The 17948-nt window shown below is 35.0% G+C and overlaps 1 protein-coding gene across 1 annotated transcript; it reads right to left on the bottom strand.

The window, feature by feature from the left end:
* Positions 1-4961: 4961 nt before the first annotated feature.
* On the bottom strand, positions 4962-15141 carry LOC130948559 (uncharacterized). Its single transcript, XM_057877325.1, has 14 exons — positions 14663-15141; positions 11751-11953; positions 11585-11646; positions 10968-11045; positions 10798-10876; positions 10603-10673; positions 10284-10385; positions 9508-9597; positions 8562-8636; positions 8329-8361; positions 8013-8090; positions 7664-7729; positions 7099-7211; positions 4962-5360 (listed from the first exon to the last, which is right to left on the bottom strand). The coding sequence occupies exons 2-14, from the start codon at positions 11809-11811 to the stop codon at positions 5342-5344; spliced, it is 927 nt and encodes a 308-aa protein (XP_057733308.1). The 5' UTR covers positions 11812-11953; positions 14663-15141; the 3' UTR covers positions 4962-5341.
* Between the last annotated feature and the right edge of the window lie 2807 nt (positions 15142-17948).

Consider the following 17948-nt stretch of genomic DNA (forward strand, 5'->3'; position numbering starts at 1 on the left):
TAGAGGATTGTTGTGTCTATGGCTCTATTCTATGGCCAGTGAAGGAGGTTCCTCGAGCACCTAACGAGTCCGATTGCCGTCTCACATTCGTTGCGTGGAGGTTGGAGGCGAGAAGGACGACATTGCTCCGATGTGCAAGTGTGGCGTGTATGCTATACTGTACAAGTCCAGGACGCCAACTAACTCCAACTGGTTGTTTCTTGGGTGCTACTTCTTCAAGGTAACATGGTTCTATGAAGTTTAAAGCAGGTTCATGTGTTTAATTGAATTTTGATTTTATTTTTGATGTTGTAGTTGAAAAATCCATCCTACTACAAGTTCTTTGTCTGGCTTGATGATCATGTTGTAAAAATTGAGGGTACAGATAAGTCAATTTGTGACAACGAGGTTGACAACCTGGAGTAGTACATGTGCAAGAATAAAGTAGAACAGAGACTGGTTAACTTGGAGAAAAAGCTTGCTTATCTAGAGAGGAAGAAAAAAATCTAATTTGTTAGTTATTGTTGTATGTTTGGTAGTAATTTGTGCTGCTATTGTTGTTATTAGATGTTATTAGATGTTGTGCATTGCTGTTTTGAGGAACAATGGCTAGAGTTGATAGAATGTAGTTATGTTTATCCTTTGATGAGTGATAATATTTTGTTGCTATAATATCATGTGTTTAAATGGCTATATATAATATCATGTTGATTGTCTATGTAAAATTCATTATATAATTTGGTTCATTAAACATTGAACTATAAGATAAGTTTGAAGGATTAAAATCCTAACAAAATATCATAAGCAGTCTCATAACAGGTTAGCACCTGAGCACCATAAGTTTGCCAAAATGATACTAGAATGCATAACACGCCAAAAAAAAAAGCTTAATGTCAAGTTTCACATCAACTACAACTAACTTCCTAAAATAATATCATTTCTTGGAATTGTTGACTCTTGGGGTAGGGATGAACCTAAACATTCTTTTAGTTCCAGTATTTGCTGCAGCCAAAGTCTCATCAGATGGTCCTCTACTTACTTCTGTAGTTGGTTGCTGTGGTGGTTGAACATGTTGTTTGCCAACAGCCTTTCTTCTAATTGGTTATTTTGGTCTCAAAGTTCTATTGGATGGCCTTGCTGAAACTTTGGTTGGATGTTTGAATGGTACTTGGCCTTGCCTTGCAGGGACTACAGAAATAGGCACAGATGGAGCTTCTGGAGCAGCTTATTGTTGAATCATATTTGGAGTTGTGCTAGGCTGTAACTTCAAGATAAGTTCTAGATAAGTTCAAGACAATTTCTTTAAATCGATAGGCAGTTTTCACGTCTTATCCCAATAGAAGATTGGACAGTGGAGTTCGGATCAAAATAGTTCTAGTTGGTTGCCTCAGCTAAATTTTCCTTTTCACCCTGAAACACCATGTTATGTTCATATCATAAATGAAGAGAGACACTAAAGTCATCAAATAAATTTAAAAGATACAAGTAGGTCCCTTAGAACTTTTAAAATGGACAACTAAATCCTTCAATTTTTTATTAGGGGGACATAAAGATCCTTCACCTTGTTAAGTACCTCTGCCTGAGGACTGATTGTGACAGTGGTAGAACCACAAGTGAAAGGTTGTTAGTGGCCTTCTTTGATTTCTTAGTCTTAAGTTTTCAATTTGGGTTTGATGGCACACTCTTGCAGGTCTTATAGTTGTGCCATGTCTGACCAATTACATGTCACATAGAAACTCCTCTTCAATTTTTCACCTTCAATTACAATTTCTGCTGGGTCTTTCTGCCTATTATGGACCTTTGGACAACCGATTAGCCTTTTAACGACAGGTGCATCAGGCCTAGTTTGATCCGTCCATATCCAGAACTCTTCACTAGTTACAGGCTGGATGAAGTGTTCGTAAGTCTTCTTTAGAGATTCCATGTATAACCATGGATGCACATAATCTTCCATGTTATCATATCTTTTCCTAATTGCAGCTACGGCATGAGTGCATGGCATTCCTTTTCCAGAAAACCCAACAACAAGATAACAGCAATGCAAGTAACAATAACAGAAAAATACAAACTCAAGCAATGATAATACGAGCAGCAAGGCAAAGACAGCAAAAACAAATTCAAGCAATAATAATACCAGCAGTAAGGCAAAGACAGCAAAAACAAGGATAGAAATACAATTTCCACTAAAGAAAATAGAAATCCACACTGACCGGTTAGTTGCCACCTATTATATGTGCATGTATGCTTTATCAGATCCACATCTAATTTAGATCCCTTGTAGGTGACCTCAAAATGCTTGCGCTCGTTATCACCAATCCACTCTGCAGTCCTTTTGTTACTTGGCTTGACAAGCCGCTTCGACCTTTTCTCTTTAACTAGTACAAGCTTTCCGTGATGGCACTCTATTAGTCTCTTGTGTTGAACTATACGCCTCATGAGATAGCATCGCAATTCCTCGCACATTGTGAGTATAGGCTTGCACCTGTACTTGACAATCTTAGAATTGAAAGACTCGCATATGTTGTTAGTCAGGTTGTCAACTTTCGAACCATGGATGAAGTAGGCTCTTACACATGTTATAGGATCAAATTTCATCAGGTATGACCAGGTATCCTGATTAACTTTCTTCATCTTGTGCCAAGCTCAAATCTGCTTTCTCCGAAGCCATACTGTTCATCAAACTCAAGCCAATGTGGTTTGTTCCCTTCATCCTCCGATGAGACAGAGGTATGCAGCTCCTCAGATTCATACTCATACACAATGTCCTCATCCTTTGTGTCTATATCATTGACATACTCTGCAATGGCTGGCCTCATATTGGGCTCCTTAGCAGGCCTAACTCTATTGGGCTGTCTTGTTGGCCCACTTGTGTTGGGCTGTTTAGCAGGTCCAGTGAACTTTGAAGAACCTTCTCCAACTGAGCCACCCTTCTTGCTTTAAATCTCTGTGTTTTAGACATATTTGTGGCTTTTTTTTTTTTTTTGCTTTTCCTTGGGTTGATGGAGACACTTGTTTCCTCTTTCCTTTGGCAACTCTAACCCTTCTGCCCTCATCATCATTTTCACCACTCTCACTCCCGCTTTCATAACCAGGAGGTGGTAGTTTATACAGCTCATCTTTCTCACTGTCATCGCTATCATCATTAGCAAATGAGTCATCCAACTTCTCCAACTCATTTAGATCGACTTCTTCCTCAATCTCATCATTTTTCTCACAAGCACCATCTGCCATCTGAGGTTGATCAACAGGATGATAAAAAAATGTAAAACTCATTCGTGTCTTTGTTCCTCAACTTAGTCTGTCGCATTTGGTTGATCCCTGCATCCCCCCTCAGTACATGCAACTCTGACTCTATATCTTTGCTTTTCGGATCATACTAGTAAGCCTCCTTATACAATTGATACCCCAGTCCTTTGAACAGCGTGACCAGATCTCCGAAATTGACAGAATCCAAGTCCATCGGTGAAAACCTCTCAACTTGACCATGCAGATAGACTAACTCACCGGTAGGTGCCTTTGAAAAGTAGCCCCATGATGAAACACAAGAACACATAATACATCATACATCTGTAACATTTTTCAATACACAACACAACACAAAACCAAACATTATTAATAAAATATCCGAAACCTCACTAAACAATACCCGAAAAATGACTAACCCCACAACTAATTAGCTACTACCCTCACTTACAGTCCCCATAAATCTCATCCTACAACATGTATCACAAATAAAGGGCATAAGCAAAACAAGTTTCAACAACAATGTACTTACTAATCTCCATGGCGGACGCAGGTAGAACAATGAAGCTTCAATGGAACTGCTTCATGGAACAATAATGATGACAACATGGAGACGAAACTTTGTATTTTTTGGAGGAAAAACGTAAGTGCTAGGGCTTCCTATAATTGTCTGTGACTGATATGGGCTCATTGGCATATCTCATAAGAACCGTTGCACAACGTTTTTCGAAACGACGTCGTCTTAGTGCACAAGGACCAATATGTCCCATAACTTTCTACAACGGACCACGTCAACCCCGTTCACAGCATTTTGGAGACACGTATCCACTCCTACGCCACATAAGCGCCACGTAATATGAATCCGTAACATGTGACGAAGCAAATTGAACGGAGGGATCCATTTGTACGGCGTTTTGAGTGGTCAGGGATCGTTCTGTATTTTACAGTTCCAAGGGAGTAAAATGTCCACAAATTAAAAGTTTAAGAACCTATTTGTCCTTTTTCCTAAAATTAATTTTCAAATTTTATATAATCATCATCACATACTTACCATAAATTAAAGTAAAAACTAAAATATAATATAATATTAATTATTTTTACTAATTATTTTACATATATCACATATATTATACATTAAAATTATATATATACCAGATTAGGTATAACCTAAAGTCCTAAACCCGACTTCGTCCCACCCCGCCCAGGATCCCGTCCCACTAAAAACCCGCCCCAAGCAAGTAGAAGCGAGATAGATATCCACAAGTTCGAATAGTATTACCATCTGTCCATCTCAAACTATGTTGTCTTAAAAAGTATTGTTAAAATTAAAGTAATGTTTCTTACTATTTAGCAACATTTTTTAATTTAAAAAATAAAAAATATTACCAAAAATATATAAAAAAAACATAATTTTAATTTTATCAACACTTGTATAAGATTTCACCTAACTAATTTTATTTTACAATATGTTTAATTTTCAATTTTATGTATTGTTTTTATTTTAAAATTTTTATTTCCAGAATTTGATGAAAAAATATATAGAAAGATATTTTTTTTCTATTTACTCTCGTTTAGTCACAATCTTAAAAAAATAAAATACTGAATATAAGAATGAAAATAGAAAGACAGTCAAATCTTCTTTTCCTTTTTTTTTTTGTCCCCTTTTTGCATGACAAAACAACGATGTTTACAAAAGTTAATTTTGTAAAATGTTTTATGTTACGTTTTCTTTTAAAGCGTTTGCAAAAATTGCCTATTGAATTGCAAGAATTCATTTCCAGATATTTCATAGTAAGATGGTGATCATCCAGCTCATACATTAGAAGAAAGCGACCCATAATGACAACCTACGTAAAACATACTATGTTAAGACACGAATTACATACATCTGGAATACGATAGGCTCTTGGCTGCACCAATACATGAGCTTCAAGAGAAAACTTTATTTACAATATATTACTTCATCCGCTAGTTTGAATATAAAACTTAATCTAGTATCAATATTATGTAGATTCAGAGGGAGTATATATCAGCGAGTGAGCTTAACTTGCTGCTCGATTACACCCAAGCAGTGAAAGAAAGCCCGCTTAGAAGTTAGGTGACCTAGACTTTGTCATCATCACCTGGTTGAAGCAGCCCTGTAAAATCAAATAAGCACGTTCAGGGGGGAAAAACATTAATGTATATGAGCTACAAACAGATATGAACTATGATAAGCCACCATGGTTGTTTGATCCATAGCCTATATACGGCTGCTAAATATGGGCAAGATCTCAACCATTTTGTTTCTCCCCCAATGTCTCAGGCTATCTAGTTTTTGGGTTTTACACTGCAATTTGTTGTGTCACATGCCGAGGTGCACTAAAACAAGCAACAATTAAGCACATAGCAAAGGGAAGATATCCATTTCTATTATCTATTACTAATTTTACAACCAAAATGTGCCACATGTCACCTCAAAATTGCAATTGAAATCAAATCTTTACTTTTAAAATTTAAAAATTCTCCTCTCTTCCCTCTCTTTCTCTATCTATCTCATTCCTTCACCCACTCTATCTCTCTTACATATATCAATGACCAATTACAAATTTGACAATTAAAATGTGCAACATAACATTTTCTAATTGCATTCAAATTAAATTAAAATTAAAATATTAAAATTGAAATATAACTATATTATATATTATATATTAGTAACTAATTTAATAACCAAAACGTGTCAGATACTTTTTTATTAAAATTGAGAGAATATTTCTTTTCAAAATTAATAAACTCATTTCCTACATTCTCTTATCTACCTCTCTTTTTCTATTTCTCGCTATCCTTTTTACTCTATATATAATTTATAATTTATATTAATAATTTGATAAATCAAAATATGTCACCAAATATCTTTTCGTTACAATTAAAATAAAATTTTCCTTTTAAAATTAACAAACTTCGTCTCTCATTCTTCTTTATCTTTTTCTCTCTTTTCTTTCATTTTCTATTTTTCTCTACCTTTCTGTTCTACAAAAAATAAAATTAATAAAATAATATAATTCAAATAAAAAATATTATTATTATATGCATATTTTTTAATTTTTTTATTTAGTTTTAAACTTTTACTACTTATCTTTCTAATTTATACTTTTACTTTTCTTCCTTCAAATATTTATTATATATAATTTAGAGATAATACTAATATTGTGATTAAAATTTAGAATCAACATTAAGTTATTTAAAAATAATTAATTTTGAGTTAATCTTATAACTATCAATATAATTTTTTTTATGTTAATATCTAATTATATTTTTATATACATAGGGAGAAAAAATATTATTTTTAAATAACAAGTATAAAAATTAATTATTTTATTTGTGCAATAGACTTAACACCTAATCAAATGTAAAAGTATACACATTAAATTCTTTCAAATTTTAGATAAGGAATGTTAAAATTAATTATTAGTAAAAAAATTAAACTCTTTCACATGAAAATAATAACTAAAAATCTTATTATTTGACTTTTTTTTTTATCTACGGAGATCCTGGTCTTCTTAGCCGACATAGACTTTTGTCCCCTACGATATTTTTGTAAAGGTAGTTTAATTCTATAAATATTTGTGCCATAATTTATAATGTCAGAACAAAACCGACATAGTTTTAAAATATTTATATTCCCGTAATATTATTACGGGTAAAAATACTAGTTCTTTAACATATCAACGCCAACTTAAATTGGTGGTGCTCTTCATACCTACTAACCTACCTAGGGTAAACCGGGGAGAATGGTACCATAAAAAACTTAAATACCATTGTGATTTAGAATCTCAAAGCATTCAATACATGGTTCCTAGAAAGGGCAAGAAGATTCAAAGAACAATATTAACAAACCTCAGCAATGGCCTTCGCAGATGCTCTAGCTTATCCATGCCATCTGATAAGATACCGTCAGAGGCTGACCTGTCTAAATCACTACGCATTGTTTCCGCAATGTCTTTGAGTCCCTGCAAGTAAATCAGGATCACTGAGCATACTTTAAGCAGCAGCTTTCAAATTTAGTTTTTATCAAGTAGACAAATACCATAACCTTCTGTAAAAACTAGTGTCTTAATCATAGAAGATTATTAGGAGACAAGTATGGATGATGGCGCATCAGCTAAAGTGAAAACTGAAGAGAACTTTCCACAATAGAAATAACTCCAGACCGCTTATTTGTTTCATTGGACAAATGTAACAGTTAAAAGTAAAAAATTTTCTGTGAAGATCTAATTCATACGGGAAGAGACTTCAGCAAATAAATATGTGAAGGATTTTCACCATTATCAATGAGAATAGAAATTAATAAATAAATTGAACCAATTAAATTTCATATTCACAACCATATTAACAGAGTAATACAAAGTCAATGTTCCACTGGGAAGAAAATAAGAGTAGAAAAAACTGAGTTAAAAAATACCATCAGACTTGGAGCTCCCTGATATGTGAGAACACTACGGGATTTTGCAGAAATCCTCAGCCGCTCCTGCAGATTATTCATTAATTTACATCATCAGATTATCCAAACAGGACAATGGAGAGATTAATCAATGATTAAGTCACCAACAGAACGATAAATTGTGTCAGAAATAGTAATTTTAAATGTCAACTATGAGTACTTCAATTTGTCCATGTCTCTCACTGTCACTTTAATACTCAGATGATCAATGATAGTCCACATTCTATACAATTTGCATATTCAGAAATCCAAACATAATTAGAGAGGAAGAAACAGCAAAGGTGAACATGATTATCAAAATGAATCCAACCTGCAAGAATTCAGGTGGTTTGCGGGTTTTCCCATGTACGAAGTCGATGAGGTACGCCAAACCTTGATTTGCATCATCCTGAAGCAACCAGAATACTGGATCAGTATTTGTTTAGGTGAAAATCTTATACTAAGCCCGCATGGCAGTGTTTCTAGTAGAGAAAACCTAAAATTTCTTTCCATGTCATGGTGACATGGTGAACTTAGAATAAAAATTATGTACATATCATTTAAATACAAATAAGCGTAGGAAAAGCTTATGACAAAAGGTCAGAAATGGCTTTCAAAACTTAACAAGGACATATAAAATGTTTTACCTGCATGCCACTTAGTGTAGCCAATCTTTCATCCTGAAATACAGACAATGAATAAGATAAGAGGCAGCACATATATAATAAAGACGCATAAAATGTAATATTTAACACTAAATACATCATTTTAATTTGAATGAAAATTAAAATGCACTCAACTCCAAAATCTACTTCAAAATTCTACATTAGCAAGGCGACAATGACAACTACTAACAAGCCAATGCACGAATCAAACATACCAATGATCCCACTGTGTAATGCAAGATTCCCAAGTCATCATGGAAATTAGTAATTGTACTTCGAACCCCAGCAACCTGCATATCACGATGTTAACCATTGTTATTAACTTACTATTATCTTCCTTTCTCTAGTGAAATCTACAAACTATAGCATACACAACACAAATGAGTATGGCATTGGCAAACTACATTGTCTGGGACAGGAACACAGCTCACTTAAATGAGCTCATTAGAATCGTAGGGTAGGTTATAAATGAAATGATATGCATCTACAAATATATTCTGTTTTAAGTATTTTAAACCATATCTAGATGCTCAGAGTAATGCAGGAAAATTTTTCAGTGATTTGATTAAAGTAACCAAGTCAAATGCTGTCAGGTTTGAAAGTTCAGAATTTAGAATTAAAAAAGAATGTTTACTTGGTTTGAACTTTTATGATTCAAAGGTCAAATAGTACGTAAAAATAATAATTGCATGGTTAAATATTGTCAAACTGAATTTGTTGCAGGGATTCGATATATAAATGGAGCTTAAGGAATAAGGTAGAAAGAGCAAATGGTGACTTGGTTAGGAGATGTTAAGAAAAATCTATAGTTTGATCTTAACAATTACATTTGAAATCCTTGGGCCGTCAAGAGAAACCAAAACCGATGCTCCTAAAGAGCTTGTGAATCATTTGGAGAAAATATTTCATAATCAAAGACAAAATGTATCACACATAGCCTAGTAACATCTCAAAATCAGATAGACTGAATTCTCAAAATGCCTTCCACAGGAAACCTGATCCTGCTGTTTTGCAGTGTTATGAGTACCTGCGCCTATTTAAATATGTAATTAAAGATGTACTGCATGTATTGTAATTAGCATGTTTATGACTTATGATCTAAAACTGATTGCATTGTGAACATGTGAAAATATAAGAATATGCATGTAACGAAAGACATACTTCATCCTTAATTGACCGTGCCAATTCATTCTGCTTGAGCATTTTGTCATCCAAATGTTGGATCCTCTGTGTCAAATGCTTCTTAGCATCCTGCCAGCAGAAGAATTGAGAAGATGAGTTCTAAAACATTTACACAGATTAGTTTCCATGTTAAAACAAAGGTGCTTTGATACATATGTCAACATGTCTGGGTCATAGCGCCACATGTGACAAAAATATTTCTAGCCATTTGGAAAAACACTTTATCCTGGAAACACAGTTTCTTCTTAATGGTCTATTGTTCCTTAAGGTCAATTAGCTATTCTGCTCCCTTTTTATCTTTCCAGTATTTCATGAATCAAACAGATCTTGGACTAAACATAGTTTAGACCATTGTTTGAAAATAGCTACCTCCAGGTAGCTCATTGCCCAGAAATCAGGCCATAAAAGATTTAAAAGCTTTCATGGAGTTGGGAATCCTACATAACATAAACTTCAAATCATCCAAGTTTTTAAGGAACTTTCACCCTAACACTCATGGAAACTTATTAAATTCTTGATGACATTTTCTCTTGATTTTATACTAAGTTTGAAGCTTGCATAGACTAAATATTCTATCCAACTCTACACTGTGCCTATAGACATATACTACATCTTATCTGTGACCATAATAATCATTAATGATATTTTTCAATAGAAATCAAGTCAAACATAAGTGAAGGCACATAGTATTCAATTCAGCTGTGCTAAATGGTATGAAAATACAATAAAATCACATGCAGCTAACAGAAACCTACAGCAATGACATCTGAGGCATGCTGCAGCTTTTTTGTCAAATCTGAAACAGCTTTTTCCATACTACGTTTAGTGACATACATAAGATCTGAGAATGAGATTCCCTGAAATTGGAAAGGGAAAGAAAAAGAATCAGTATCACAAATAATCATTGAGGCCACAATGATAAAATGGAAAAATCTATTCAAAAGAATTCTGGGTGATTAAAATAGCTACAATTTGCAACCTTAAATGAAAAAAGATTTTGAAACAATAAATGCTCATAAGTCAGCAACATACCAATGGAACTAAGAAAAAAACAAACCAAAACCAATTCCATACCTTCCACCACATGTAACCATAACCCACAACACCCAATGCAGCTGCTGGAACCACAAGTGAAGATAAGTTACCTGCAGAAAAGGATAAACCCTTAAAAAACAAGGAATGGGGCAGAAAAAATAAGAGACTCTGAAAAAATACCACATGGCAAAATAAAAAAAAAAAAAAGAAAAAAGATGCCACTATATATATTACTTTCTCCAGAACCCCCATTGAGTACTGTAATTGGCCTGCTTGATGTTAACTGCCGAACTTCATTTGCCAATCGACGCACCTAGTGTAGAAATCCAGCAATAAGTTAAATAATTTTTTCAAGTGTATTCCGGAAACAAAGGCATTTATACCATGATCAACCAGCCTGTTACCTGCGCAGCAATGGCATCAGCATATTCACCTTCACCTTCACTGTGATCGCCAGATTTTTCCCATCCCTTCACCAACAACTAAAAAAACAATAAAAGAAGAAAAAAAAAACTTAGAAGTGGGGAGAAAAAGAAAGGAAAAAAATTATTATAGAATCAGAAACAAATACCAGTATGCACGACAAAGTGCAAATCCTATAACTAATTTATCAAAAAACAGAGACTACCAAAACAACTATATATACTAGCTTTTTTTTCCCTTTTCTGGTACACAACTATATAGCTCTAGTATGACACGAACTCTCCAAAGTTCAAATTTGCGGGAACCGGAGCCATACTCTGTTACAACTACCACTAACCTAGAAAAAAAAAAGAGCAATCATTCGAAACCCTAATTTCCCTATTCCAACACAACCTCCTCAATTTCAATACCAGTGCACTAAATACATCACCAGAAAAAAAATAGATTGCAATCAAAGCATATTTGCAATTGAATTTCAAAATCAAAGAAGAAAAAGAGAAAAAAAAAAAATAATAATAATAATAATAATAATAATAATAATAATAGAAGACTTGATACAGACAATGAAGTGAAGGATGTGAGATTATGTAAGCAATACCTGGAGCTCGCCAATTAAATCGGAAAGTTTACCGTTCTTGATGAGGACGGTACTGGTGTAGCCTGAAAGTGAGAACACAGTGGAATCAGATAACGTGAGGTAGGTGTATATAGAGAACAAACTGGTTGCGTTGGGTGCATATCCGATTCAGAAGAGAGAGAGATACCAGCTCCAGCTATGATGAGAATCTTGGAGAAGCCGATCCCGCTTTGCATAGCCATAGCCATGGTTACGACTTACGGAGAGAGAGAGAGAGAGAGAGAGAGAGAGAGAGAGAGAGGTAGGTTCCGGCGCCCTGTCCGCTTCTATAGTTGATTTTCTTCTTTCTTTTTTATCTTCTGGGTCGAAGCTACGAAAGTTGCTGACTGCCTGAATCAATCCAGGTTGCAAAAACCAAACCGGTTAAGTGAATGGTCCAATCAAAATCAAGGTTCTGAAAACCAAACCGGTTATCGAACCGTTCTAGCTACTGGTTCACTGGTTTATAAGTTCAACCAATTCGACCGTGGTTGAACCAAAAAAACCGTTTTATAATAAAATAATAAATATAAATAAACTGATATCATATAACCATGCAGGCAAACTCAACAATTATATTGAATTAGGAAAAGTATAAGGTATAGTGTGAATAATTCAACCATCAATAAAATAAGCAAATTCACAACCATTAAGAAGGAAGATTGAATTAGTGAGAGGGTGAGCTTCTTACAACAGAAAAGAGGGAGAATTGAAACAACAATCAATGAAACAAACCAAACAATGCTAGCTGCCCCTTTCTCTATTCCTCTATTATAAACACACCAAATATAGTTATAGTCTAACAAATTTCAACAAATCCAAATTAATATACTCACTAGCAAGAACAATCTCAACAGCAAGAATCACAATAACAATAATTTAATGAATTAACAAGAGCAAGATTGGAATAGAAAAACCAACAACCTAATAACAAAAAACAAAAGCAATCTATATCCCAAGAATCACAATAACAATTTAAAAAATCAACAAATTAACAATTAAAAAAAAAACATAGCAACCCAATAATCTGAAGAACAATAATAGGTATATGAAACAAACAACAACAAAACTTGAATAGAAAAATCCAACAAATTCAGCCACAGCAACCCAACAATTTAACAAATTAAGACAACAGCAGCCCAATAATTTAGCAAATTATCAACTTAACAAGTTCAATAACAAAAAATCACAATAAAACCAAAAATATTAAAGTAAACAGAGCAACAACATAACAGAAGTAAAAGGGTGAAGCATATGAATCTTCTAAATTGAAACAGTTATATGATGAAGGTATAGACATAGGGTTCATGAAGAAGAGGTGGCTGGACCGTTGAGGAACTGGAGAAGGAGTGGTTGGACCGTCGCGGAACTGGAGAATGGGTAGCTGGACCGTCGCGTAACTGGAGCCGTGGAGGGTGGAACGCGGCGGAACTGGAACAGAGGAGGGTGGAGCGCGGCAGATCTGGAGCAGAGGAGGGCTGGAGCGCGGTGGACCAGAACCGACGCGGCGGAACAGCGGCTGCTCCACAGAGAAACGACACGAGACGAGTTGCAGTGGGACGGCGGCTTCGAGCATATGCTTCGAGCATATGCGATGCGATGCGATGCGACGCGACGCGACGGCTGAGACGAGCGGAGACGACGCTAAAGCAGTGGGACGGCGGCTTCGAGCATATGCTTCGAGCATATGCGATGCGATGCGATGCGACGCGACGCGACGGCTGAGACGAGCGGAGACGACGCTAAAGCAGTGGGGCGACAGCTAGACCAGATTCGACGGCAGCGGTAGGACGGCGGCAGTGATAGCTTGAAGGAGAGAGTAGCGATGGAGGCTAGGGTTTTTTCTTTTGAGAGAGGGATGCAGAGGGAAGATGAGTGGGAGACAAAGAGGGAGACGGTGACTTGGTGTTGGTGACAAGGTTTTAAAAACCGGACCGGTCATTGAACCGTTCTAGTTACTGGTTCACAGATTTATTGGTCTAACCGGTCTAACCGTGGTTCAACCGAAAAAACCATTTTGAAATAAAATAATAAATAAATTAAAAACATCTGTATTATTATCTTATAAAAATATATTTTATAATTAAAATTAATAACTAAAATTATAAGAACACATTTCAAAAACATTTGAAATTCTTCCGAAAATATATACATTCAGCTGTGCTATATATAGATTGCTAAGCCTTGTTCTCTCTCTGAACTGCTCAAAGCTCATCAAACTAAGATGGAAGATTCTTCACAAAGGTAAAGTTAATCTAGCTTCAAATTTCCAACACCATATATTATTATTATTATTATTGGTGTAAGGTAAGTTGAGTTAGTTGATAAGCAGGTATGCAGTTGTGACTGGAGCAAATAAAGGAATTGGATTGGAAGTAGCAAGGCAATTGGCTTCAACTGGAGTGAAGGTTGTGTTGACTTCAAGAGATGAGAAGAGAGGCCTTCATGCATTGGAGACACTCAAAGATCTCTCAGATTTTGTGCTCTTTCACCAGCTTGATGTTGCTGATCCTGCAAGTGTTGCTTCTCTTGCAGATTTCACAAACTGTTTGCTCTAGGGAACCAGAGAACATACTTATTGGACCAAGCAAGTAATGCTTAACTAAAACTGTGAGACCTAACTGAATATAAAGTAATTACAAGCATGTGACATGTCAACATAATGCGAAATGGGTACCCAATGCCCAGCAACTAGCTAGTTCAAAGCACATTAACAACATACTAAAAAAATTTAACAAATAATCATTCAATGATTTCAACAAAAACACCAAGCAGCAGCAGCATAGCAGAGCCACAAAACACACAACAGCACACCCAGAACCCAGAATCCACGGCAGCACACCCAGAACCCAGAATCCCCGGCAGCACAACAGAGCCACAAAACACACAACAGCACACCCAGAACCCAGAACCCACAGCAGCACACTAAAGCCAGAGCAAATCAATGATTTGAACAAAAACACAAAACCCTATAATCATTCAATGATTTGTTAATTTCTGAACAGAGAGTCAGAGAATAAGATGAAAAACGAAGAACAACTGCACACCAAAGCCACTGACCTTCGAGAGGGTGACGAGGCGACGGCGACGGCAACAGGACGAATCTGATGGAGGATGGGCACCAAGCAAGGAAGAAGACAGAGAACGGGGGTTCGATTTGGATAACGCCGACAGTAGAAAGAGAGACTCCTCAAATGGCCACGGACGGTCGCAGTGGGTCACTGAGTTCGGCGGCGGTGGAGGCTAGCTAGGTTTTCCCCTTTTGTTTTCTTTGGTGCAGGAACGAATGAAAGTAAGAAAGGAACGAGAAGAGACAACGCGTTTTCTTCTTTTTTATTTTTTATTTTTTTCCTCTCAAACGACGTAGCATGCAATGTTCTAAAAATTAGACCGGACCAACCGATTCAACCGGGTTAAATTAGAACCAGTCTTCTAGCCCGTCTAATTCATGCCTAAAACTGTGTTGCAAAAAATCAGTTAAAAAACTGGCCGAACGAGCGATTAACCGGTAAACCAGCTGACCCGGACCGGTTTTAAACTACCGGTTCGATACCAAAAAAAAAAAAAAAAAAACCTCAGCCCAGATGCCAAAACATCCGTCCCCCTCCCCCTCCAATCTCTCTCAAACGCTGAAACGCCCAAAGCTCCAGTCACCAACCCAAACCCTATCAGAACAAATCAGCAGAAGGTTGTCTCGTCCTCGTCGTCGGCCGCCCTGTCCTTGTCGTCGAACCCGTGTCTGTCTTTGCCTGTGGAAGGTCTGGTTGCTTCTCTTCGACCTTCTTCTCCTCGGCGTCGCACGAAGGCCTGCACGGAGCTATTTGCGTCGCCCTGTCCCTCTTCGAGCTCTCTGTCTCTTTCTCACTGCGACGTCTCTCTCTGCTCGGCGGTGGAGTATTCGCCGTGGCATCACCTCCCTTCCTCCCTCACTGCCGGTAACCGCTGCCTCAATTTAACAAATCCTAAACTCTCTCGCACTTTTGTGGACAATATTACAGAGTTTTATTGCGGTGCCAGGAGGGTGCATGGCTTTGCAACTCTTGGTCTCTCTCACTTTATTTGTCGCTAGTTATATCATCTCTATCCTTTCTATATCCCCTACCCTCGCCATGAAAGTTTTCACTCTAACTTGCTTTCTTTCACCCCCAATTGTCTGCAATTGATTGAGAAAGCAATTTATATCAATTTATTGTATTTTGTATGTGTGCCTGAATCACAGAAATCTGATTCAAAAAGCATGCAATTGATTGAGTAACTATTGAGTAATTATTGAGTAGCTATGGTGGTGCTTCACTGCATTGTTAAATTTTGTTAATTTTATTGATTCTGATTTCTGAGTCGTTGATTGCTGGTTTTTTTAATTCTGAGTTATTGATGGTGCTATGTTGGTGCTAATTTGTTTATTCTGAACTTGGGGAGACTAATGTTGTTGCTGCTTCTGTTGTTAAGTTTTTGGTTTTTGGTTTTTGATTGATGATAGTTGATGGTGGTGTTTTATTAAATTTTTTGAAATAATTTTATTGATGATTGATATTGTTTTTTTTTAAATATTTCAAATTATATATTAAATATTTAAAAATTTTGTTTTATATTTAATTAAACTGGTTGGATTCCGCTTGACCCATTAAACCAGTCATTCTACTGGTTTTTTTGACCAATTCGGTTCTTGCAATCTTGATGTAATGTAATGGACTAATTGCTTGATTATGAATTTATGATGAGACTTGAATTTGTCAATTTGTCGAATGAGAGTTAAATTTGTTTAATGAGAAGTTTGCTAATTACTAATTTAGTAAGGAAAAGTATAGGGTACCAACATATTATCTGCCAATTTCTACCAATTCTTATTTATATTTGTGTTTCATGGAAGTGTATTCGTAGATGTGTCTAATAATTAATATATTTTAAATATATATATAAAGAGATATATCCAGAAAATATATCTATAAAGACATTTCTATTAAACACAGTTATAAAAAAGATATTTTTATTAGACACATCCACGAACACACTTCCATGAAACACAATTATAAATAAGAGTTGGCAGAAGTTGGCAGATATGCTGTTGGTAACGTAGCGAAATCGATTTAGTAATCCTGCCTATTGCTGATTTTGTGTTGGTTTGCTAATTTTGAATTGGAAAGAAAATGTTATTGGTATTTAGTTATCTATCTACTTAATATACTAAAACTGGGTTTTCCCCCGACTACTAAAAGTGACGTGTCGATCTCTCATGCCTCTATTTTCCCTCCAAAACGAATAAAATTTTTTTTTCTATTCTAAATTATTTTATTGTAATTATATTATAATTAATACTAAATGAATAATATATAATTATACTAATTTAGCAATATATCTTCATTATAATTATATCAAATCAATATTTAATGCATTATTAAATTACTTATCAATTATCAATTAAAAATACTTTTAATAATTTTAATGATAATAATAATATCAATAATAGTAATAATAATAATAATAATAAATCTTTGTTACCCGATTCACGTATATCAAATAATTTTTTTAAATTATTTTATAAAAAATATCTTTAATATAATTATATTGCAATTAATATTTAATGAATAATATATAATTATACTAATTTAAAAACATATCTTCATTATAATGGTATCAAATCAAAATTTAATGCATTATTAAAAAATTACCTTAATAATAGGTAATTTACATATTTATTTTTGTTTTACTAAAGTCTATATATAGTGTTTTCCTGTGATACATGAATCTAAATTTGAGAGTCAATTCATAATTTTATATTTAGTGTTTCTTACTACTTCATAGAATAAGAATGTATTCTTCGTTTTTTATTGAAGTTGATCATTTTAAGGTACAATTTATAATTTTTTATAATATTTTTCATATACTCATTCTATTATATTATTTTTTGATAATTTTTATTTGTTGTTACTCTAAGTTATTCTTATCGTCTAATGTTCCAGTTCGATTGTCTTTTGCCACAATCATTTACAATGCATCACATCCATGAAATACCTCATCGAGTTGTCTTTACTGATTCGGGTTCCAACTACATGGATATAAGCGTTTAAAGAAGAGGCAATAGTCTCTATTTTACCGAAGGATGGTTGGATCTATTCACCTATTATGACTAACCCAATGGAATGTGGTTAAAGTTAGATTTCTTAGGAGGAGTTCGATTTTTGATTGAGGAATTGCATCCACGAAATTTTATAGGGCAAGTTCAAGTTCCATCCCCTCCATGCTTTTTACGTCTGCTCGAAAATCTTCGAAATTGAGCACATAATGAAATTGAATTCCCTCAGTTTCAGTTCAGTTTTGCTAAATTCGTGACAAATTCAGATATGCA

Source organism: Arachis stenosperma, chromosome 9 (assembly GCF_014773155.1).
Source record: "Arachis stenosperma cultivar V10309 chromosome 9, arast.V10309.gnm1.PFL2, whole genome shotgun sequence".
In the NCBI taxonomy this organism is placed as follows: domain Eukaryota; kingdom Viridiplantae; phylum Streptophyta; class Magnoliopsida; order Fabales; family Fabaceae; genus Arachis; species Arachis stenosperma.

Coding starts and splice junctions, on each gene's coding strand:
- LOC130948559 (XM_057877325.1), bottom strand. CDS start 11,811: ATGGCTATGGCTATGCAAAGCGGGATCGGCTTCTCCAAGATTCTCATC. Junction 11,647..11,750: donor TCTCATCATAGCTGGAGCTG/GTATCTCTCTCT, acceptor TCTCACTTTCAG/GCTACACCAGTACCGTCCTC. Junction 8,091..8,328: donor CTACACTAAGTGGCATGCAG/GTAAAACATTTT, acceptor TGGTTGCTTCAG/GATGATGCAAATCAAGGTTT.